The sequence below is a fragment of the Schistosoma haematobium genome, chromosome ZW (genome assembly GCF_000699445.3).
Source record: "Schistosoma haematobium chromosome ZW, whole genome shotgun sequence".
Classification (NCBI taxonomy): domain Eukaryota; kingdom Metazoa; phylum Platyhelminthes; class Trematoda; order Strigeidida; family Schistosomatidae; genus Schistosoma; species Schistosoma haematobium.
Genome location: NC_067195.1, coordinates 68,745,660 through 68,769,786, shown reverse-complemented (window position 1 = coordinate 68,769,786; position 24,127 = coordinate 68,745,660). Strand labels below are relative to the sequence as shown.

The window sequence follows — 24,127 nt, the reverse complement described above, 5'->3', positions numbered from 1 at the left end:
AAATAGACTTGGTGAAACACAAACAAATATGTCTCTCTGTCGACATAAATACACGCAAGCTGGCAACTGATGTTAGCAAGGATTGGAAATATATAAGGGAGATTGCATATAAGGGCATAGTACAAGAAGAAAGATTTAGTGCGTAGGAAGAAAGATATGAAGCGATTTTAATCTCTTGGTTTAAAGGAAGACTGAGAGTGTATACACCGACGCGATTGTGATCGATCCTCAGCCATATCACCTACAGTTACCAACCATTCGACCACGACCAAGTACTCTGTATCTACCAACATGGCTCAGACCAGAGGTGAGTGACTTCAAGCACTGATGCCACGTTTTGGTTTGGCCGCCCCTAACTTCCAGCCATCTCCAACACCGTTCAGCATTGCACGTCGTGGTAATCGGTGTTCAGGCATACGTCACACGTGGCCCAACCATCTCAGTCGATGAAGACACACAACCTGATCAACTGATTTACTACCACTCCCTAATACCCTGCGTCTAACCTCACTATTAGTTACCCAGTGATCCCAGCAGACACCAGCAATATTTCTAAGGCATCTGTGGTCAAATACTAGTAGCTTGCGATTAACCTCAACTCTTAATGGCTACGTTTCGCAGCCGTAACAGATCGAACTACCGCGCAGTATACTCGTCCCTCAATTGATAGACGGATATCTCGCCTTCGCCATAGGTGACGTAAGTTGGCAAAAGCCAAACGGGCTTTTCAAACCCGTGCTGAGATTTCGTCAGACACCAACCCATTAGGGCTGATCAAACTTCCAAGATAAGTGAAGTCGTCAACACGTTCGACTGCTTCACTCCCTTTCCTTAGTTCAGGTGTTGATGCAGACCAGTCCTGAAGCAACAACTTGCGTTTAGAAGGAGAGAAAAGTACATTCCAAACATTCTGGTATCGTTGCTCAGTGCTATCAAAAGACTCTGCATTTTATCAGCATCTTCACTAAACAGGACTATATCATCTGAGTATTCTAAGTCGATAAGTGGACCTCCTGGTAAGAGATCAATACCCGAGAATTCAGTCGATGAGAGCGTTATTTCCATCAGTAGATCTATGATGAAGTTAAATAAAAGTGGACAGCTTTGACGGACACCACTTGAGGTTGAAAAAGCAGATGACAGTTCGCCATAAGCTCTGACTCGACTAGTAATGTTCGAGTAAAGAGCCTTCACAAGTTTTATGTACTTCTGAGGTACGCCTTTCAATGACAGACACTGCCACAGAATCTCGCGGTCTACCGATTCAAATGCTGCTTTTAGGTCAAGAAAGACCACCATTGTCGGACGCCGATAAGTATGCCTGTGTTCTAGAACCTGACGAGTGGTGAATGTGTGGTCGATACAGCCACGACCAGGTCTGAAGCCAGCTTGATTCTCTCGTGTTTGCAGTTCACGAGTTTTAGTTAGGCGACCGATATTTATCGAGGCTAATATTTTAGATGCTATATAAGTTAAACTTGTAGTGACTCACATTTATCACGAGAACGCGACTGGTTTAATAAAAACAATTATTATTATAACCAACTGTACCAGTGTTTGTTTTAATGTGCTTTTGTTTGACTGTGCTAATGACAGCTATATTGTGCTTCCATTCTTATTCTCACACTTTGATTGTAACTTCGCGCGAATTCGGTTACGTTCTGTAACCAAGCTTGTATCCTGGCACGATCTCGGTATCCTTTCGATACCACGAGATCGCCAGCAAATATATATCTCGATATGGTCCATTAATTGCCTTCTGGTATTTGGCTTCTCGGGTATGTTATGGATCTATTTGGTTACGTCCAACCTTCGCCTTCTGATTTATTTGGCACGTGTTTCTTTGTAGCGGTGTTCATAGTTAACCTCAACTCGACGCCACGCTACAAACTATTCCTCTATGGTTGTCACAGGATGATTTTGTTCTTCTCTTGTCTATTGGGACGATAAGTGATAGTGACCAGTCAGATGGGATAACGTCCAACTCCCAGATTTTAACTAAAATATTAGTCAACCTAATCGCTAAAATTGGACCACCATCCTTAAAGACTTCTGGAGCCAATCCATCCGGACCAGCCGCCCTTCCTCTTTTCAGGTTAACTATAGCCTTTTGAACTTCTGCTAGAGTTGGGGGACCTACTTCAATGTACCACTCACATTGTCTGGGGATGGAGGGTAGTTGTAGAGTAGCTGAAGGCCAGCTGAACTGTTCTCTAAAATGTTCCGCCCATCGTTCTAAACGTCTGGACTGGGAGCAGATGAGAGTGTCGTCTTTTACCGAGATAGTCTCACTTACACTTGACTTATTAATTCCAGTTTATTTTATTAACCTGTAGAGCTGTCTTGTGTTCCCTATAGCCGCCGCCTTTTTCATCTCTTTTGCTTTCGTTGCCCACCACTGCTCACGGTCATTCCTTAGAATTCGGTTAACCTAGATCTGATTTGTTGTCGCTCTTCATCGTGTTCAGAGCCTGGTGAGATGAGCTTGCCAGAATCCATCAGTGCAACAGACCGTGAAAAAATCCATTGGTTCTTTGTAACCCTGTTGTTTAAATCACTAATAGATGTCACTGCTGGTTCCACATCTGATTGTATATCATTCCAAGCAGCATCTGGGTCAGCCTCGTTCTCAGAACTATCTAACTGTGACTTCAGTTGTTCCTGGAACTTACTTTTTTTCTCTTTTATCTGTCCATGAAACATGTACAGCGTTTGAGTATTTGTAGGTAGATAGCATAAGATTAGACGTTGAATGTTTGGTAATGGTCAACAGGGAAACCTACTATGATTTCACGGCTCGATCATGTAACGGTATTTATAATTCCCGCCTTATATTTATAACATTTATATTACTCTATTTGTAAGCTTTTGTGCGCCTTTGAAATCCCTTGAAGAACAATATTCCAGGCAATGAAGAATCAGTATGAGAATTGATGTGGCTTCTAAGTAAGATCAAGCGGATCAAGCGGATGTTGTATTGTGACGGATTTACAGCATACTAGGTCTGTAATTCTATTGGCCTGATATCGATTATAGACGTGGAAATGTTCAGGTTAAGTACGAAGCAGTCTTATCTTCAGCAGACAATTATGAAAGGTCAATTAAAATCTTCCACACAGCGACCATCGTTCGATGGTAGTAGTCATGACATATTGGATGTTGTACACGTTGTTTGAAAATGCTACTTCTCAGGTCTTTTGGTGAATGAAACGAATTGTGCTGTATGTTATCGTGAACATAATGCCTCAACGAATTTCACTCATCACCAAAGTTTGTAGCTGACTGCAAAGTAGATTGTATCTTGTGTATCTAATTACTATAGGTAATGTTATCATTCAAAATGTTTATTGATGAGAAGTCCTAAAATTAATTGAATTAACTGTGAATATATTGTGCTAAAATATAATCAAAAAACGTGATCTTCTTTCAGAATTTTTGATTTGTTTTTTTCTCCACTCTAAATCAGTGTTATATTTGTGGTTATTTTACAAACTGTTTATAAGTGAAATCTTATAAATTGTGTAGATATACATTTTTAGATCGTTATCTCAGGTTATCTTTTCCTAACAAACGAGTATTTACCGGTTATCATTCATGTTAACTTTCTGTCAAAGACAAATGATTTCATTCTTGTTGCCACAACGGTGTCGTTAAATGATACGTAGCTTCCCTATGTTTCACATGTGATATGACGTTTAAACATATATACAGTATTAGTAATATTTAAGGTGGTAAATACACTATGTTTTAGGCCTTATAGGAAGAATTCTTCATATTTTATCTCTTTAACTTTCTTCATTGATGGCTTCTGACCATGTTTACTTGTAGTTCCATATCCAGTTTTATGTGTTGAAACAGAAGGCCGACAACCTGTGTTAATTCTCTTCTGGTACATTTTTTAGTAGCCTGATCTTGTTTTGAACAAGAAAGTTAAAGGCATAGACATAAGGTTTTTTCCGTGTTCAAGTTTCAAGATATGATTGGGGCTAAGAGTGCTTTTGTTATCTCTTTAATTCTGAACTCATATCTTATATCCTCTGAATTGAACTGAACAAGATGGAAGAAAAACGGATGATATATCAAACCACAAATCATCTGTCATCGTTCCTGGCATCATATCTAAGTCAACTCGCATTTGGCCATAAGACAAAGTAAAACGGTTTAAATATTTTAGACTCGCATTGTTTTGGGAGTTCCTTATATTCCGGATGTGAATGAGCAATTATCCTTTTTACTTTATATAAAAGGTATAAATAAAGTATTAAACAGTGGCTTTTGGTCTAAACAAGGTTTTTAGTTTGATATCACTTTAACCATATACACAAGGTTGAACATGTTTGTATTAAAGTAGGTCCATTTCCGTCTTAAAATCCGCAAGTTTATAGTTTTTAATAGCAGTTGAATACCAAATAGGTTTAATTATATGGTTAAGACTCCTTAAAATCCATGGATTATTATGATATGCACTCAAAAGTCTCGATAATTCGCCCTTGTTATACTTATTTACTTCAACCTATCCACCCTGAAAATTGACATGCTAAACCACTTTGTCAGAAATCAATCAGAATTTAGACTACCTTATCAGTAATTTCATATTTGACTAGGGGGCACATACATGTGTATTTTTTGTCACTTTCCTCAAGATTTCGTCTTGATCATTGCTAAGAAGCATTATAAACGTAACAGTACGTAAGATTTTACTTGCACAGAGCATGTATAGTAAGAGACCTGGAACCTAGCCTTGTGTTACTCCACTAAGTACTTGTTCCCCAGGGGATCGTTTGATGCCTGTTATTTTTTTCCACTGTATCCCTCCCAAAATATCTTTGGTTTATGTTGGTAGAGGACCGAATACTCTTAAAATTCTCAGCACACAAACGAAGACCGTCACACAGTAACCAGCAATTACTTCTGCTTGGTCTTGTTCCTCCCTTGCCTCCAGACATTTACTCACATCGGTAGCCGAGTTACCGTCCCAAAGAATTTATTGTACTGTTATCGACATACAACATTGGTCTCTTTCATTGTTTGTTTGCAGTTTGAATAAATTCATTTTTGTATTTTATCTGAGCAAGATGAGTTGTGTTGATACATTTACTACGACTGACGGAGATGTCATATATTTTTTTACTTTAAACACAGAAGTGGTAGTGTTGTTTCGTCTTTGGAAATGTCCAAGGCTATCTTTATATTTGTCTTCCATATATTAGGACGGATCAACTAGTCTGTTTGGTAAAGCCCTACAGTAATGACTCTGACTATGATGACTGTGTAATCAGTTGTTCTTGTAAATGAAAGGCGCTTAATTTGGCTAACATGATCGCCATAAGTGAAGACTGAGTCCGGTACAGAAGATTGTCCATACCTAGGGGGATATACAAAAAGCTGAACCAAAGCTTGACATTTGTTCGACAAACGTATTTAGAATAGACCGATATTTTTCAGTCTGTAGCTGACAATTGAATATATTTCTTTTGTGTCGGAATTCACCGGATAAAATAAAACCAGGAATAAGTAGTTCCTAGGTATCTTGCAATTAGCACCACGAAAAAATAATTAAGAAACGTAACAATGTGTCGGGGCAACGGTGTGTTTGAATATGAGTAAAGGTAAGGTAAAGTGTGATATTTAAGCTGTTGCCCAAGGAAAGATGGCAATCTGACGTCGGTTCGTTTTTTGATATAGCTCCAGTGCTTGACTTGAGGCCTTAAATCGGTAACTTTTAACCAAACTAACAAGATCACTACTGTAAAGTGCATATGTGATCATTCATTCCATGGATTTATATACATACACATAATAAACAGTTTTACAATCCTGCATCGCTTTGGTTCCAGCTGCTCTGAACAAACAGGTTAACTAAAACTTTTTTGACACTTAGTTTTAGGTGATACCAAAACAGAATAATATGACTCAAGAAAATGAAAAAATGAATCATTGTGATATAGGTAAATCATCAAAATGTTACTAAAGAAGATAATATATTTCAAGATGAAGTAGAAGTCAGTTCGGATACATCCGAAAAGGAGGCCAAAGAATCCAAAACACACGGATCATTAGAGAATTTTGTGCCACAGATATACCGTGCTAAATTCTTCGGAAATACTTCCGTCTCTGAGCCTCGTGGTGATTTTATTTGCGAAAGCTCACTAGGATTACTTAAAACTCAGTTGCTTACATCAAAATTACACAAGAAAAGAATTAGGATACGTGTAGACACCAGTGGAATTAGTGTTATTGGTTCACGAAATTCGGTAAGTTGGATTGAATTTTATAATACATGCAGTGACAGTTTTGTGTGTAAAAAATAAAATGTGGGAATCGGCAGATGTTTTTAAGGTCCAGTTGCAATTAACTATGATCTTTTGAAAGCATATATTTAGTGCCACATATGTCTTTGAATGGATGCTTTAATTTGTATAAATGTGTATCAGTATCCAGATACGTATCGAAACGTTTTGTATTGTAACGATAGTAAGAGTGAAAGATAGAGTCTACATTGAGTGATTTAATCACTTTTCGGATGTGAAGAACCAAATTTCATTACTCTTACGTTATTCTCTTACCCAGAATGTTTCTTGAAATCTCAACATAATTTGTACGAATGTTTCAACAAATTGTGCATGCAATTAATACCTTATTGAGTTCAATAATGCAAGACTGTAATCAACAACACTTATTATTTAGATGGGAATATAAAGTTGGAACAATAAAATATTTAGTGCTTTATTATTCAAGATTAAAAGCCACATATTTAACCCATTTGTAAGTTTGGTCACAGAATAACTGCTTTAATATTTCTGCAATCAAACTATAAGTAACTGATATTGACATATCGAACCGTACTTCAGGTCAACATCTGCTCGAACAATAACAAACTAACTTCTGTCGACTACTATATATCATCAGAATTCTTTGAGTTAAAATGGTGGCAAGGACTTGCACTACCAGCGCTGGCACCGTTGATTTCAGTGATGTTTACGATTAACTGGTCTGTGATCAGTTGATAAATAAAGTTTGATTTTCCTTCATAGTCTTCAGTTAAGGTAATCTGAAGCACAACTAACAAATTAGACCTTGAATTGTCATTTTATACATGATGTTCAGTATTAATTATTGTCAACGGAAGAAAATCCTAGGAATTCAACTACGTTATATCCTTAGTTACTTGGTTTGGCTCCCTGAAGATTAAGAGACAGAAGACCTAAATAGTAATAATCTTAACAATAACGTCTTATACATGAGACGATTAATTTATGGTAACTGTTGGAACTATTTAAAACTAACAATTATAATTCAATAACGATCAAGTTATTAAATGCAGTTTTGAGCCAAGTAAGCAGTCAATGTTTTTTTTAGATTTTATACCCTAGACACTTAGAAATTCACTAGACAATAATAACTGTAAAAATGTTAACTCACTTAATTTAGTATGTTAGTAAATCAGTTAAACCTACGACACTTTAAACGAATACAAAAAGCTATGATTAATAATATACAACCACTAATGATACATCTACTACACGATTTACAATAATGAAATCTTTTAATTTTATGGTCATCTCCGATCGATTGATACAGTTTTACTAATGAACGTTTAAAGTTAGATTTCATTGATGTTCATTATTAAATATAAACAATCACAATTAAACTGGCTTCCATTTTAAAATATACCTATATATATATGAATATTTGTTCACATTACCATATTAAATTTACAAATTAACAACTAAAATATCTTGATTGTATATAACATAAATATTTTGAATTGAATTTTAACTAAACACAACATTTTTTTCTCGTCCTGTTGCGTTTCTCTTTGTTGTTTGTTTTTATTTTCATTTCAACATTATTTCAGACATTACATCATGTGCATAAATTTGAAAATATTACATTTATTTGGACTGACCCCTGTGATTTACAATCATGTGGAATTATAGTTAAACAACCATTAATTGGGGATAATGTTCATCAGTTTTATGGTTATAAACTTTATCAAAATGTAAGTTTAAATGACTCATTTATCGCGTTTTGCTGTAATAATTTATTTACAAAATGAATGAAGACGAGTATTGCTACTATCCACTTAATTCTATTTAATTCACATTGATTAAAATTATGGTTATTTAGCTTTATGATACAAGTTATTCAATAAAATATTCCTTAAATTTATTTAAATCTTTTACAGGGAAGTTGTAGAAAACAGAGGAAATATTTTCAGATATATCAGAATATGCAATCTTTAACTGCGAAACAAGGAAATGAAATTTGCGACATTTTAAACTATATAATAGTAATTTACTGTAGAAAAACGAGAAATATCATAGAAAGCTTTTAATTTAAACTTATATAAACTGTGGAACAAATGATTCGATCCTTGTTTTTAGTCACTTTTCCTTGTTTCGGATCTCATATAATCCATTGGAATTGTCTGATAAATAGTTATTGTTCGTTAATAAACCAAAGTCTTGATATTAATTGTAATTTATTAGGTTGAACGTGTGTGAAAACCAAGATGTTTTTAAATAAATTAGTACATTTGGGCCTATACGGTCATTGCTGTAAGATGTTTTTTTCTCTGTGATAGTGATGACTTAATGTTTATAAAGTCACACATCTTCTTTTACATCACTTGTTTCTCAAAGGTGAGTTGTGTCTCACAACAGTGTAAACATTTAGCAATTTATGAAAATAAAAACAAATGATTGTCTTTACTATTTAATTTAGGATAATCTGATCTTGTTAATAGTTTCCAGGATTCACGAAATGCAGAATTTTGTTTTAATTTATAAATTAAAACCTCCATTTAGTCAAATCCTTCTTCATTCAGTATTGAAATTACAAAAAAGAGAGACATCCTAGATTAAAATTTACTCAATATAATCAAAACGGAATGCATCTGTAATTTGTTTGAGTAAGCATCAGTTAAAATAATTACTCATTCCTCCGCATCTCGAAATTCATAACATGTACTGACAGAAACCCTAGAATAGAACTCATACAAAGCAGAAACATATTTCCATGCTTATATCGGAATGTAGATACTGTGTAACAATGAGTAAGATTTCGCAAGATTTTAGAAAAGTTCTTAGTAATTTTGATTGATTCACATTGTTTCTTTCATTATCTTTGGTGATAACTATTTCTCAACCATGCTATTTCTTTATTTAACTTTCAGTGGTTATCATTCATTCACATTTACAGTGTATGCTAATGGTATTAGTAATAAAGGTGAACCTAATTGTAGCTCTAACTTTTTATACAATTGACAATATTGAGCCCTTGTTCTGTTAGAATGCTTATTATGACAAATGATTAAAATTGAATATTATTATTTCTCCACTGAAAAATAAAATATTCCAAATAAGTTTTTTTATTAATTTAGAGTGAAGTATCTCTAGTGAGTGGATTAGTTGATAATGTCATAAGTACCTCAAACTTTTACATCAATTTTATAAGTAAAAGCAACACATCAATTTCAATATTAAATGTATCTGTGTAAAGTTACTATGATAATAAAGTGTAAGTGATAATGTATGTTTAAAATTCCACCAACAAATGCATTATTATTTTTATTTTATTTTCTTTGTCTTTTATTTATCCTCCATTTTTAGACTCCGAAATTGATTGGTGTGTTAAAGCACATCTATTCAAATCTTGAGTTATTACCGCCTAATGAAGTAATGAAAAGTATTTATAATTTTTTTGAATAAACTTTGATTATCTATTTTCACTTCCTCATCTATTATATGCAGTCGATATATTCTTAAAAGTTCCTCAAAGATAAAATAACAAAACCGATCAAACATGATAAGGGTTATTATAAATGAAATAGTCTATCGTCATACTTGTAATAAACCTACTAACTTACCTTGAATACTTTTAAAAACATATTTCATTCATAAACGTCTATAGTCAACAATAAATAATTTTGGGTTACTTTAATATCTTGGTTCTAGGCTCTTTGACAGCTATTTTAATTCTCTCAACAAACTAAAAACTTCTGAATTAAAAAAATCATTATTTTTTCAGTTTTTGGTAGTAAAACCAATAACACTAATTTAAAACATGAAGTAATTCACTAAAATTTTTAAAGCCAAATTTATAAACTTCGTTAACCAAATGTCACCTACAAACTAAAGTAAATAAACTTAAAACCATATGTCAGTATGTTCAATACTTAATCAGTAATTGCTAATAAAGCACACAAAAACATTCATACAATACTTACATCTAACAGTTTATTCCAATATGAATAGTTACACAGCCTCAATAAACTAATTATATAAAGCACAATGTTATTAGTCTACACTATGATTAATGCATTTTTAATGCATTAACTTGAATCTGTAATTCGTTGATCTAATGTAAGTTTTAAATATTTTAAGTACACATTTCTCTACTCTCTATTGACTGAACTATACTATATAAAGTACTCTAATTTAGTACGATGAATGTTTTCTATTACAGTTAACTTCAAAAATAGGGCTTATGTACTAATGAAACAGTTATACGATCTCAAGAAATAACCATTTGTTCTCAAATACAAAATAAACAGTGACAATCTTATCAGTTAACAGAAAACATCAGTAAAGTTTATTGACTGTTCATTATTGGTTGTATAATTCAATGCACTCCATTGTTTTCATGTAATTCAATGTTTATTTAAAGTTGCAATTTAGTATTTGTCATATGGTCACACTTTTATTCCATGTCACACTTCAACTGAATGATTGGTTTCTAGAGAAGCCTCTTTGAGCTCTAAAATGATAGTTTACACATAAGGTCAAAGAGTTATAACATAATTCCAACTAAACCTTAATCATGATTTATAATTTCCTCTTGACGTTTTATATCATTGATTAATATAATGACATTTACTGTTGGTAAAATTTACAAATATAAACTTCAAATTTAAAAATGTCCCAAGGCTTGTGATAGAAAAGCACATCATCACTGAAAAGTCCTATGTTTGTTCTGTATTTTTGGCAAACACAAAAGTTAAGTGAAACCATTAGTATAAAGGAGCCCCATTTAACAGGTTTTGAAATTTAGGCCTATGAGAAAAGTGAACTTATGTATAGTCACTAATCAGTGATGACCAACACAACGACTACTACTGATCATGTTGAGAATCGGTTACGTCCTCACACTGATCAATACATTTTGGATAATAAATAAAACTTAAAGTCTCTTTACCAACTAATATAACAAAGCCTCCAGGTTAAAGCATCTTTTCAGGTAGTTCGTCAATTTACCATGTACCTAAATTCCTAGGTAACAGGCAATTAATAAAAACGTAGATAAATCTTGTATGAAAATGGTGAAGAAGCATAGCATCAAACCCCATTTCTTCACAAATCAACACGATGCATCCAACAATGTAACAAGGGACATTGCGCTATCGTATCACAGCTGAATAACCTGACTTGATTTCATTATCTTTAAGGTTTTTTAGACACTAATTTTGTAATAATAGAATTTGCTGCCATCGTCATCTGAACACTACATGTACATAATCAAGTTTGAAGCGGAAGGCTATTCTTATCTGGTGAGAACTATTTATTGACGAGAACGTTTTTGCGTTGTGTAATGTGGATTCCTTGGGTCAAGATTTCAACACAAGCGAAAATATTACATCAGACAAATTCCTCGAATATATTAAAAATTTATATTTTTATTGTTGTTCACTTTATTTACTTTTCGCGCTTTACTCTAAATTATGTCACACAATTCCTTAGGACATATTGAGTAAATCAGAACATTCTACGGACACCAGGATTTTCGACACTACCGAGGAAAATAATCCTGATTTGATTCAGCTAATAGATATTAGTGACAACACTGTCTCACCACACCAAAAAAACGCTGACAATGAAAATATTCAAAAACAATACACAAGTAATGGACACAACAGTCCGTACAATAAAGTAAGTTCAAGCAAAATGAATTACAATTTAGATGACTTTAGTTATCCTACGTCAGTCTGACTGTAGCTTTTGACACATTTAGGATACTACAGTAAAGTTTTGTATAAGCTTTTATAAGATAATTTAGTTATCAAGTCCTTAAGTTAAAGAACAGTTAGATTATTCACTTGAATGGTAATCTGAACATTGCAAAATAACTTATGAATGAAATTATAATTAATCACGAAGATTACTCACAAGTTAATCTACAAACTCTGTCACATTTCGGAACAATGATATCAAAAGAGACATTCCCCTTTTACAACTAGAAAATACTACACAGGTCTTTGGTCTGTTTATAACCGACTGAATCTTATGTCTTTCAGAAATATAGTGTAGTTGAATGTGTCAAAATTTGTTAAGTTCTTTCATTTCAACCAAAAATTATTGAAACCAAGAAGGAAATGTTAATTTAAGTCAATTGTGGTAATTTACTGATCGATAACCGTGATGATTGTAATTACATAATAGATTCTCTGCTGGCTTCTAGTCAAATATGAAATCAGATTTAATGAACAAGAAAAACTAATTTAGAATATGTTATCGTTACCATCGCTATTTTATAATTACCAAGCCAGATATTCTGCTCACTCTGTGCTGTATACTTTTTTATAATCACTTGCAAACACTTTTGGTTCTAGTTCGAAACTTTTGAGGATATGTTATGCCACAAATTATGGTTCTGTTAGAAGAAGTTCGTCATTTCGGGTTCTCAGTTTACTCTGTATTATTGCTTCCACTAATGACCAGCGTCTAAGGAATACCACGTTGAATGGCGTCAGCTATATAAAGAAAAATATTTTCACACTCACCTAGTAATTTTTGCAGGGCAAGTTTGGAGTGTAAACAAGCCTCTACGTTACTCCATCTGACCGTGAGTGATAAGATCGGGGACTTAGTTTGGTCAAGTGCTTCAGGTCAACAATAGTTAATGATCATTTGAAAATTAAATTGAGAACTAAGGTCTTGTGAAATACACGACAAGGAAGGATATTAGACAGAGATAGCAATGTTTTCATGGAGGTGGGTAAAACAACTGGATATACTTCAGGTTACCTTCAGCCGACATCGTCTACAATCTGTAGACGTGCCATCGATAAGAACGGTAAGGTACACATGCAATTATTCCAGTCTTTCTGCTTCTGCCTCGCATAATGGTGAAAGGCGCATTAAAATTTTTATCGCTCACTGCTTTAAAGGGCGTCGGTTGACATATTATTTGATATTGTTATCCGTCTATGGCTGTTAGACGCAGATTTTAGCAATAGTTTTCCTTCGTTTGATACAACAGCGGTTGAACTGGAACTGGCGAAGGTTTTAATGTTTTTCTCCAAAATAATGATAATCGGAATAGCTTAGAGTAACCGTCATCTTCAGGAGAGTTGACGCAGTTTGTTGCTTAATACTACAGACTATAGGGTTTCTGTTGTGTCTTTAGGCCCGCTTTTTATCACGTAATTTATTCGCCAATTGAAATACGATTTATTCGCTCTTGTACTGTACTAAACCAATGACGTCCAACCGTTCTGATCAGCCTAGCGTTCTATTGGTTTGTTTCTCGTCTAGCCCGTCCAGTTGAGTCCAGAATGCCAATAACAGCCTCCACTATGCGAATAATTTGTTTCAGACATACTGGGTTTATATATCAACCAAACAGACCGCAACGCACCACAAAATAGGAAATAACATTTATACACAATGAAGACAAAATGTGGCTGTGAACGTGGGAGACAGTAATTAATAAACTGAGTATAATTTAAGAACAGTAAATAGTATAATAATAATATATAGGTCAAAGGGAAGTTTATAATAAGATGAATATAAATATACACATTCTAGGTACTGAATAATTATACAACAAGAATGTATAGATAATATTACTCCATTAATTGGGTCTCAGAAGTTACTCGTCATTTAATCTTCGCTAGTATATAACAGTTTCCGTGAGACGTCTTTCCGCCTGAAGGTTATTAACTTTTCGAGTTCTTTCTCTTGCTTAAAGCGCAGCTACATAGTCTGTTATCGGGACATCAGCTACGATGTAGCTTTCATGTATGTATGATTACTCTCCCATGTACCATAATAAGATATCTGCACGTTCAAAATCCTCTGTTTGTAGATAATGGATAGTGAAGTTGTATCCTTGGAGTGGAAGGACCCAGTGCTGTAAGTTCCCCGTAAAATGAGGTAGTACACAGAAATATGAACAAAATGTTGATAACAGGGTTTTATGATCTGTAAGGAGGGTGGGTTTTTTCCTTAGATCAGCTTGTTGAACTTGCAAACCGCAAATTCTAGAGCTAACTACTCTTTATCAGTTTGCCCATATTTCTGATTGCTTCCTTTTACTATACTCTACGCCTTCAGGACTGTACGTTTTTATCCGTTTGGAAATGCGTGTAGTGATACGACTTCAATTTCATACAACTATATGTCCGTAGTTACTCTTACAAGAATATGGAGGTCATATAAGGTTGGAAATTAGTAGGACTTAAAGCAGGTTTTAGCTATTTTGATGTATTCCTGAATTTATTTAGCTCAGTTCACGGAACATTGTTTCATAGTTACTAATTTAAAAAATACTCAAAGTGGTGAAATGAGGAGTAGCAGTTTATTGTTCTTCTAATCGGAGAAGATAAACATTTTCATAAGCTTCAATAACGTTCTACTTCGCTTCCATAGGTATTCAAATGCTTTTGAGACCACAGAGGATACTGTTTAAGTATAAAGAATCTCTGAAGATGTTAGCCAGAACTGTCCTCACCAACTATTAGAAAATAGATGCTGCTGTTTTTAGCCAATTGATGGTCGATTATATTGGAGTAGTCCCAGATGTGTTAACCATTAGTTAAACCCGAGACTTGTGTTATACTTTCATTTGGAATTTCGTTCTAGCTAAGTTGAATTAAGCTAAATATCTTCATTTTTTGAGGACAATACTAAGTTTATTCGAGAAATACATAATGATGTAGTGTAAGGTTTGAATTCGGTTTAGTGGGAAGCTGAGGAGGATTCTAAGTGAACTTTTTGCATTCTTTATCACAACTTCTGGGGTTGTTTAACCTGAGGATTACACATGAGCGATGACGCCTTGTTACTCAAATTTCCGCAACTTGACAGGAACAACAGGTCATGATGAATAAGAAACTGATTTTTTAAGGTATTACAAAGTTATGTTGCTTTTGGGTGACAGAAAGAGTCATTTGTTTATGTACAGTAACCAAATCTTACATTGAAATCAATTAAAAATTCTTTCAGTAACGATGATAAACTCCAAGGGGTTATTGACCGAATGTCGTTGCAGGTTGAGTTAAGTGATATGTCTCTCGGTAAGAAACCACACTAATCTAGCACAACAGGATTTGGTTCTATATCGGTGATATAGAATCTACTATTAGATACCTGTACGAGAAAACAAATACAATGTCGTAATTCCATAAAAAAATAAAAGATAACCACCACACTCCATACTAATGTTTTTATGTCTTGCTTACTTCTGGGTTGTCGAGTTTTCTTCAAATTTTCTGCGGCACTACTGTGGTCTTTGAAGACTGTTTGATACTTCCGATTGTAATGATAATTAAATAAGTTGTCGTTAAATCCATCGATATGTCCCCCGATTTATGTCACAAAAAATCTTGGCTTCATAAGTTAGTAAAGAGTGTGTTCAGCTTATAAAATCTATCATTGTATTCATGAGATTACATTTCCTGCATTAATGTCATTAATGACGGTATGATTTGACTAAATCCCATGTATTGCAACAACAGTCTATTTAGATGGTGGTTGGAGGTAGTCAACAGGGTTTCCTGTTGACTACCTCCAACCACCATCTAAATCTCAATACATAGTGCCCGCAGTGTCGAGTCACCTAGACTGTTGGCCACATTGCAACATGATCGATAGCATTCGATGTGCACTAATAAGGACTAGACAAGCATGACATTGATCACCACCCAGTGATCAATCAATTGTGAACAACAGTCTATAAATGACTGATTTCTCTTCATTTCCCTGACTTGATGTTAAGGTATAATTCTGTGGATCCAGAAGCCCAGTAAATAAAACTATATTCATTATTAAATTAAATGAATTTAGATACCAGATGGTTAAACGGAGTAAATAAAAAGATCTGAAACAAAGTTTTGCGCCATCTGGTATTAATTAACTTAGAGAATCTGAATTCTTGGTGAAAGTATTCTAAGATGTTCTACTTGATGAAACATTCAGAGATTTTATTATTGAGGTATTCGAATGCTTTAGTGACCTAATCGCTCGGTGGATAAGAGGCTCGGCTTTCAATCATTAAGTCTTAGGTTCAAATCTCCGCTACACACTTCGGTTTAGGAAACGGCGTGATATCAATAGCTTTTATACTTTCGATGTAGCTCATATTAGAGTACCTAATGAATAATTTAATTACCAATTGTTTACTTTACAAACTTGAACTATTGGACTAGACCAGAATAAATAGTTAAGTAAGAGTATACTGAATATTACATGATGACAAATTAATGACGTTACATTTCATACAGTATAATGCACGATATTATACTACCTCAAGGAAACAAAACATTTTATCATCATTTCTAATATTATTGTAAATGATTATGATTTTTAGTGTCATCACTACTCCATAACTAAGTAATTTGTCATATTTCAATCAAATTTCAGTAAGTTGTTTTCATTTATTTACTTTTATGTTTAAATTAATATTAAAAGGATGGTGAAAAAAACTGGATAACTTTCGATGATCATTTTGAAAACCAAGGGATTAGCTGGGAAAACTCTACACCTAAAAATCTAATGTCTCAAAATCTTCATAATCAACCATTTGGCAACAATGATCTACATTTCTGTAAGTTAATTACAATTCACATATAATTCTTAAATTCCATATAACGTCTGTATCTCAAACAGTTTTTATGAATTTGAAGTGTAAGCTACTCTTGTTTGATCTAATTGATTAACAGTGGTCAAATTTACCGGCATGAATCTCAGATTTATAGTAAAACATCGTTTTACCAGTTTTATTTATTTATTTTATGTGAAATATATTACATACTATTTCTACACTAAATAATTATCATTCTCAGTAAAATCAGTATTCCAAGATTAACTAATTTGATTTCACTTTAGTGTCATACCATATTTCGTCAATAGAATTTTTCAGTTAATTTGTAGTGCCTGGTACTATGTCAAGCACATATAGGTTATTCTAACTTACAGACAGACCAATTTATTCGTTCTCCGAAAGCCACATTTTGACCTTGTTAATTATTTGCTTATCGATCTTAACTGATTTTATGTGAGTGTATGTTCTCGAGTTTCTTATCTTACCATATATCCGTAACTTATTTTCGTTTGACTTTAATATCGATTCACGCTTGATTAGTAGGACTTGGCTCACATGCCTTCTCCGATCCGATCCGTTTCGCTTCGCTCTCTCCTATCCGTTTCGTTTCCTCAATCGTCTACCTGGATTAACGTATACCTGAAATAAATTTCTCCAACGTAACCTTTCTTATTACCGTTGTCATACAAACGTGGTTAGCCTAGGCAATATACGGAGTTAAATGGAAGATTTATATTCATAGCTTATTCATAAGTTCATTCAAATTGGAGTCAGATCAGCCGGCAACACAAAGCTTTCAAATCAGTTATAGGTATAAAATACGCATTAGGTTGTATAAGTAAAATATATTTCATTTACACTGATACAAAGAAGCATATATTTACAAACTATAAGAATAAACTAATGAAACGACATATTACTAGTCACTGTTATAAATTTTTAAGAAAATAGTGACATTCAATAATAACATTAAATGAAAACTTAACTATACTGGAAACAAATAGTACATTTCAATAATCATATATTGTTTGAATAATTTGCAAACTAGGAATATTATTCCAAACGAAAAACAATAAGCTGATTATCTTAAACTTCAAATTTTGTATGTTATGACTGTATTTTTTCTTTATTCATTATTGAAAACTATCCAAAGATATGTATATGTTGTTTTCGAATAAGCACATATATTAAAATACTTTTATTTTTTTTGTCTTAATAATTGGTTATCAATTGAAGAATGGATTTTTCTCCTTATGAATACTGTAGCAAAATAAAATAACATTAATATAAGAAAATATTCTCATTTTGTACTTGATCTTTTCACCTATCTGTTTCTATAGTATATAAATATTATTATTCACAAATATATAAGTATTTGAACGAAGAATATTCTTTTCAATAATTTCTCATCAGGTTCTACAATTATAAATCCAAATTAATAATCCATAAAATTGATCAGATTTAAGGCAGAATACATCATCCATTGTTTTCTCTCTCTCGCCCCATGTTGACTATATTTATTCGGACCATTTATCACACAATTTCATTTCGCTTATAAACTGATTCAAGTTAACACTTCATAATAGTCAACCCTAACATTAACGATCTGATTTGATTTTATATAAGAAACAACAATTCTTGATTCACATATTACAATTTTCAAATGATGTGCTTTGCCTAAACCCGATCAATTTTATAGATTATTAATTTAGATATGAGATAATTGTAGAACCTGACGAGAATTTATTGAAAAGAATATTTTTCGTTCATATAATTGTGTTTGAATATAATGGGAATTTTTCAGCGATTAAAATATAAAAGTATTATTTGTTTAAATAAACATTTAAATAAAATTCATTAAAAATTCTTTAAACCAAAAGATGGAAAAAATCATTTATGAACAAAACTGTTAAATTTCATTATCAATAGCTTTTGTCTAATATTAATAATTTTAATGGCTGAAATCATAAGTCAACTGAAACTAGACCACTATGGAAAACCTGGAAGCATCGGACCATCGTTTCATCCTAGTATGGGACTCCTCAGCAGTGCGCATCCACGATCCCGCCCCTGCAAGATTCGAACCCGGGACCTATCAGTCTAGCGCATGAGCGCTTAACCATCATACCACTGGGCCGGTATCCAACTGCTGAGGAGTCCCATGCTGAGGCGAAACGGCCGTCCAGTGCTTCCAGGTTTTCCATGGTGGTCTATCTTCAATTGACTCATGATTTCAACTATTGAAGTTACTAAAATATCCACAAAACCCCTTCTGATAACATTACTAAGTTATAACATTTTCAAAGTATAAATATTATATGATAATTAGGTTATTTATACAGTTTACAATGTACTTCATTGTGAATTATATAGCTAAATTAAAATATTTCGAAAATTATTTGGATTTTTACTAAATACTGTCTATTTATTCATAATATTTAGTCTCACAAATCAATATGAATAATCAAATGTCCAAACATAATTCTAGTCCATTTATGGAAATGACTAAATGTACAACACAAAACACTCCGTATTTAAAATCATATTCAACAACAGCTAATATTTGGTCAAATATACCACCTGCTATTCAAACCGTAAGTTAATGCTTTTATTTGTATGGTGGTACACATCAATATGGTCAATAAAACTCATTTGAATTTAGAACATTTAAAAATTGCATAGCCAATAGTGGTTGATTTAAAATGATTCTCATCGTTGCAGTCCATTTGTTACATTCTTTATAAAATTACTTATTGATTGAGATATTTACTGATAAAATCAATCTTTGTTCCAAGTGTTATTGTTTTATTTATTAGACTACTTTTCTTTCATTTGATAAATATTACATGGAGACTTTCAAAAAAAGATGAGGAACATCATGATACACTCAGACTCTTTACACATTGTCGTCAGCCGAATTTAAACAGTATTTTTCGTAAATATTTGTATAAAACACAACAGTACCAAATTTGATTACAATTTCAGTCATTTCAGCTTAATAATATTTAGTCTAATTTGGTCATTTGGATATATCCACTGGAATTAAATATTGATTAGTTTTAATTGCCTTTTTATTACATTAATTTAACAGTAAAACTGCCTAACGAATAATTATCCACTGTCTACGTTTTTAGTAGTGATGTGCGAAAAAATGTAGCCATTCAGTATACAACTAATGTTTTATGAATACCAATACGTTACCATTTACTATCTACTGATGATTATGAATATGAGAATTTTATGAACACGTTTGTTGAAGTAACATAACAATCTACTGGTACCATTTAATAATTTACATGACTTTCTATTAAGATAACTATCTTCGAATGTGTTTAATCCTAGAAAGTTAGATCTTTTTCTGGAAAGTTTTACTATTCACAAAAGGTTTCAAGTATATTATACATGTTTATTTTATACAATAAAAATATCATAATCTATAAATTTACAAACTTCAAACAATTCACTGACATAATCGAAAATTATGTCAGTTATTTGGAAATATTAGAATGATTTTGTAGACAAAATGATCAAATTTCTACCAATGGTTTCGACATAATTTAAAGTTGATTACATATATATATAATTTGTTCATTATGTGTTGTTTGAATTTCTGATCGAATAGACTTCTATCATCTTATTAGATATTACTTTGTATTGTACTTGTAAATAAATAAAAAAACTGAAATATTTTACCGAATAATATGTAAATTATTCATTCGATATTACTGCTTTCTTGTCGTAAACATTTGATATAAATACGTGATATATATATGTATATACATGAATAAATTCAACAAATTAACCATTATTGAATAAAATTTTTAGTATCATTTACTACATCGATTGGAAGTAAATTTGCATAAATATAAGAACCTATTTACTTTTATCTGAAAGTATATCTTGATAAATAAAATGGAAATACGAATAGTTCTAATAAATATGATTATTTGATTTTTTTTTTTTTTGGATGTAGCTAGTAAAAACTAGAATAATACAGTTTCAAATGATCAGTAAATCGTTTAAGAAAAAAATCAGTCAAAAAAATGTTTATGGATATGTCATTATAGATACAAATGAAAATAAATACATTTGAAAAGTATACTTTTACTTATATCTTAGGTCAATTTTATTGAGAGGAATTATGTTTATATGGAAATAAATGACAAAATTAGGATCTCAGAATAAGATTATACTACTCTCCAAAACATAAATATTTAATTCTATAATGAATTTAATACTCAACTTTAATTCCACCTAAGCAAAGTTTTTATTGAAGGAGAACACTGAACACGTTGGCAAGAAGAAGGGGATTACTGTAAAGGAGAAGTTTATAAATAAATATTATATATGTCTGTCATATTATAGCTCCAAAAATTATCATTACAATGATTGCCTCTTATTTCCTGATATAGTTATGTTAAGGATCTTTTCTGAAATCATATTATAACCTTGGCATTATATTTTAAATAGCAGTTCATTCCTCTCTTGTATTCTAAATTTTTGAAGCTTTCTATGGTATGGTATAGTAAAATGATTCCCCATCATCAATATAGGATACGATTACTTGAATTAAAATAAAAGTTTTCCATCTGTGTGTTTTAGTGATGGTACAGTGACAGTTTATAAGGAATATCAATCAGTTTTTATGATGCTAACATGCCGAATCTCCCGAACAATATACAAGTGTTCAATTAAAGATTAATAAATGAATATCCCGTTAATCTGATTTAAATGTTGTTCATAAAACACCTTAGATAAAAAACTACTTATTTTGGGTTGTCAGTAAATGTTAAATGAGCATAAACGAATTGTTGATCGAGGACAAGTTCTCAAGTGTTTACCTAATATCCAGTGGTATCACTAACTGAGTTTTCGCAAAGCTAATTTTTATTGCAAGGCGTTAGTTGTTACCAGTTTTTCCTCTAAGTGAAAATAACTACTTGTTTGGTGTAACTCAGTTTGCGTGTATCTTGTTTTAATTTATGATAAAATATGTAATAGATTTTAGTTTAAGTATTCTTTGTTAATTATACTATGATTTTTATTTTAGTATAATAACATGCATTATATTTTCAATTTTAGACTAAAATATCCCCAATGGATGATAATTTTTGTAGCTGGACAACAACACAGCATATCCAAACTAAGCCAAATAATGTGTATACTAATAATAAAAATGTTACCAATAATCCATTTTATAATTTACCAGTTGGTGACACTCATTTAAATGTAAAACAAACTTCTCCACTTGATACAATATTTGATATAAAATTATTTAACTGAAAGCACAACCTTTACTAATTTCTCATCATTATATATTCTTTTTGTTGTTTATCCATCTGACAGTAAAAAAAGACAATCACATTTTGCAACTCCTCATTTTGATTTATTTTTTTTTCGACGTAATGCGTCTTGGTCAACGATTTTTCTTCATTGTGATTTTTCTTTTTTGAAGAAACACTTTACAATTGGACACGAGGTTATATTTTCTAATGTGTATCGTTGAAAACCCAAATGTATTTACTGAATCTTTGACTGATAACTTTGTCACACTGAAAATAAACTTATCTTTCATATCAATCTGATCAGTCGATTTGTTTTCAGATTTATATAGAATGATTAGTGAATAAAGTCCTAATACACATCAGTAAGTGATATTTGTTGAATTATCTGATTGTTACTACTTTTAAAGCTCTTTTCATATGTAACTTATTTCACAGATTAATTTTTTTTTAAAAAAAACCTGATATAATTTAATTGGTTGAGATCATGAATTAATTGATGTTAGACCACCGTTGGAAACCTGGAAGCACTGGACGGCCGTTTCGCCCTATTATGGGACTCCTCAACAGTGCGCATCCACGATCCCGCACCCCGCAGGATTCGAACCCATGATCTCAACCAAAAACTTAACAATCTCCACAACCCCATACTGATAATTAACATGTGCTCACTAGTGACTAGCTTCGTGAGGGAATTCTCGGAGTTCTAGTGAGAAGTCGTGACCAGTGGAGCTAATCCGTGTTGGGTAGAGACAGGTATCTACCTCAGTACAATGGAAGGTGGTCGCGCAATTTCGTGGATTGGTTGATGTTAGACACTAACACCACTGGATGCCGGCTCGGTGGTCTAATGGTTAAGTGCTCAGGCGCGAAGCCAATTAATGTAACCAATATGTGAATGAACATCTTTTTGAATAGTTTGGATACATCTAAATAAATCCTATGCTTAGCTCTGTTTTATCATATTTGGTTGATTGTGATCATAAAATAGATAAGACAAAATCCATTGTAGTGATCTACCGTATATTTTGACGATAAGGATAAAACTACAGTTACTGACCATAATCTGTGATTGGAATGTTTAATTAACGAAAAAAATTAATTTAGCTGTCATTACGAGTTTAATTCTTACTCTGATTATTCTAAAAGTCGGATTCTTCATTTTATTCAGTTGGTCTATACTAATTTACAGATTGCAAAACTTAAATACGGCATAGCAGCAGATCGAACAAGATTTAGTCAGAAGTATATTGTGATTTCATTCCTTAACTTATATGTGATTATACTAATTAAGTAAAAGAATACAACGAACGATTATCCACCGATGATTTACTTTTAACAAAAAACTTGATAACAAATCTACAGTTTATCGTAAATGACAATCGCTATAATGTCTGAATCAACAGAAAGCGAGAAATTATTATTAAATCCATAATACTACCTGATAAATGCTCATTTTTAAAAAAAATATAAACAATAAATTAGCTACATAAATATTGATGTTTATTTACATGATTTATCAACAAATTCCATTTAAGGTATTTTCAAAAATTTACAAAATATCCAATAAAATGTAGTGTGATTAAAAATGTCACTCAAAGTATATTTCACTTTAGACATTACAGTACGACAACAACCTCACTTTGACAATTTATTCGTGATTCCTTCATAAATCTTATAATTTAATAAAACAAAATAGATGGAATTTCACTTACAGTGGAATCTAAGTCTTGTCGGATGGATGTACCTGCATTCGAGTTGGTGTTCACTCTGGGACTCGAACGTTAAGGCAGTTCTACAGTACGGAGCCGAAACTTGGAGAACTAAAACAACCACCATCAAGAAGGTACAAGTATTTATGAATAGCTGTCTACGCAAGGTACTCAACATCCATTGGCCGGATACCATCAGCAACAGCCTTCTCTGGGAGAGAACAAATCAGCTTCCAGCTGAAGAAGAAATTAGGAAAAGACGATGAAAATGGATAGGATATACATCACGCAAATCATCAAACTGCATCA

The 24,127-nt window shown here is 32.5% G+C and overlaps 1 protein-coding gene across 2 annotated transcripts; it reads left to right on the top strand.

Annotated features, from left to right (window-relative positions):
* Positions 1 to 2,910: 2,910 nt before the first annotated feature.
* DAB2_1 (disabled 2, mitogen-responsive phosphoprotein) lies at positions 2,911 to 23,881 on the top strand. Of its 2 annotated transcripts, XM_051212139.1 has the most exons (10): positions 2,911 to 3,322; positions 5,882 to 5,948; positions 5,992 to 6,254; positions 7,859 to 8,002; positions 9,615 to 9,680; positions 11,742 to 11,930; positions 16,692 to 16,827; positions 19,267 to 19,418; positions 21,907 to 22,471; positions 23,824 to 23,881. In XM_051212139.1, the coding sequence occupies exons 2-9, from the start codon at positions 5,909 to 5,911 to the stop codon at positions 22,105 to 22,107; spliced, it is 1,191 nt and encodes a 396-aa protein (XP_051072286.1). In that variant the 5' UTR covers positions 2,911 to 3,322; positions 5,882 to 5,908; the 3' UTR covers positions 22,108 to 22,471; positions 23,824 to 23,881. The 2 variants fall into 2 exon arrangements, with proteins under 2 accessions (XP_051072286.1, XP_051072287.1); XM_051212140.1 differs by lacking the exons at positions 2,911 to 3,322; positions 5,882 to 5,948; positions 5,992 to 6,254; ... (1 more) ...; positions 9,615 to 9,680; positions 23,824 to 23,881 and adding an exon at positions 10,314 to 10,367 and having other exon boundaries at positions 21,907 to 22,404.
* The last annotated feature ends 246 nt before the right edge of the window (positions 23,882 to 24,127 follow it).

Bases quoted from the DNA above. Each gene is read 5' to 3' on its own strand.
- DAB2_1 (XM_051212139.1), top strand. From the start codon at position 5,909: ATGACTCAAGAAAATGAAAAAATGAATCATTGTGATATAG. The intron at 5,949-5,991 runs GTAAATCATCAA...ATATATTTCAAG, and splicing joins AATGAATCATTGTGATATAG to ATGAAGTAGAAGTCAGTTCG. The intron at 9,681-11,741 runs GTAATGAAAAGT...ACAATTCCTTAG, and splicing joins AGTTATTACCGCCTAATGAA to GACATATTGAGTAAATCAGA.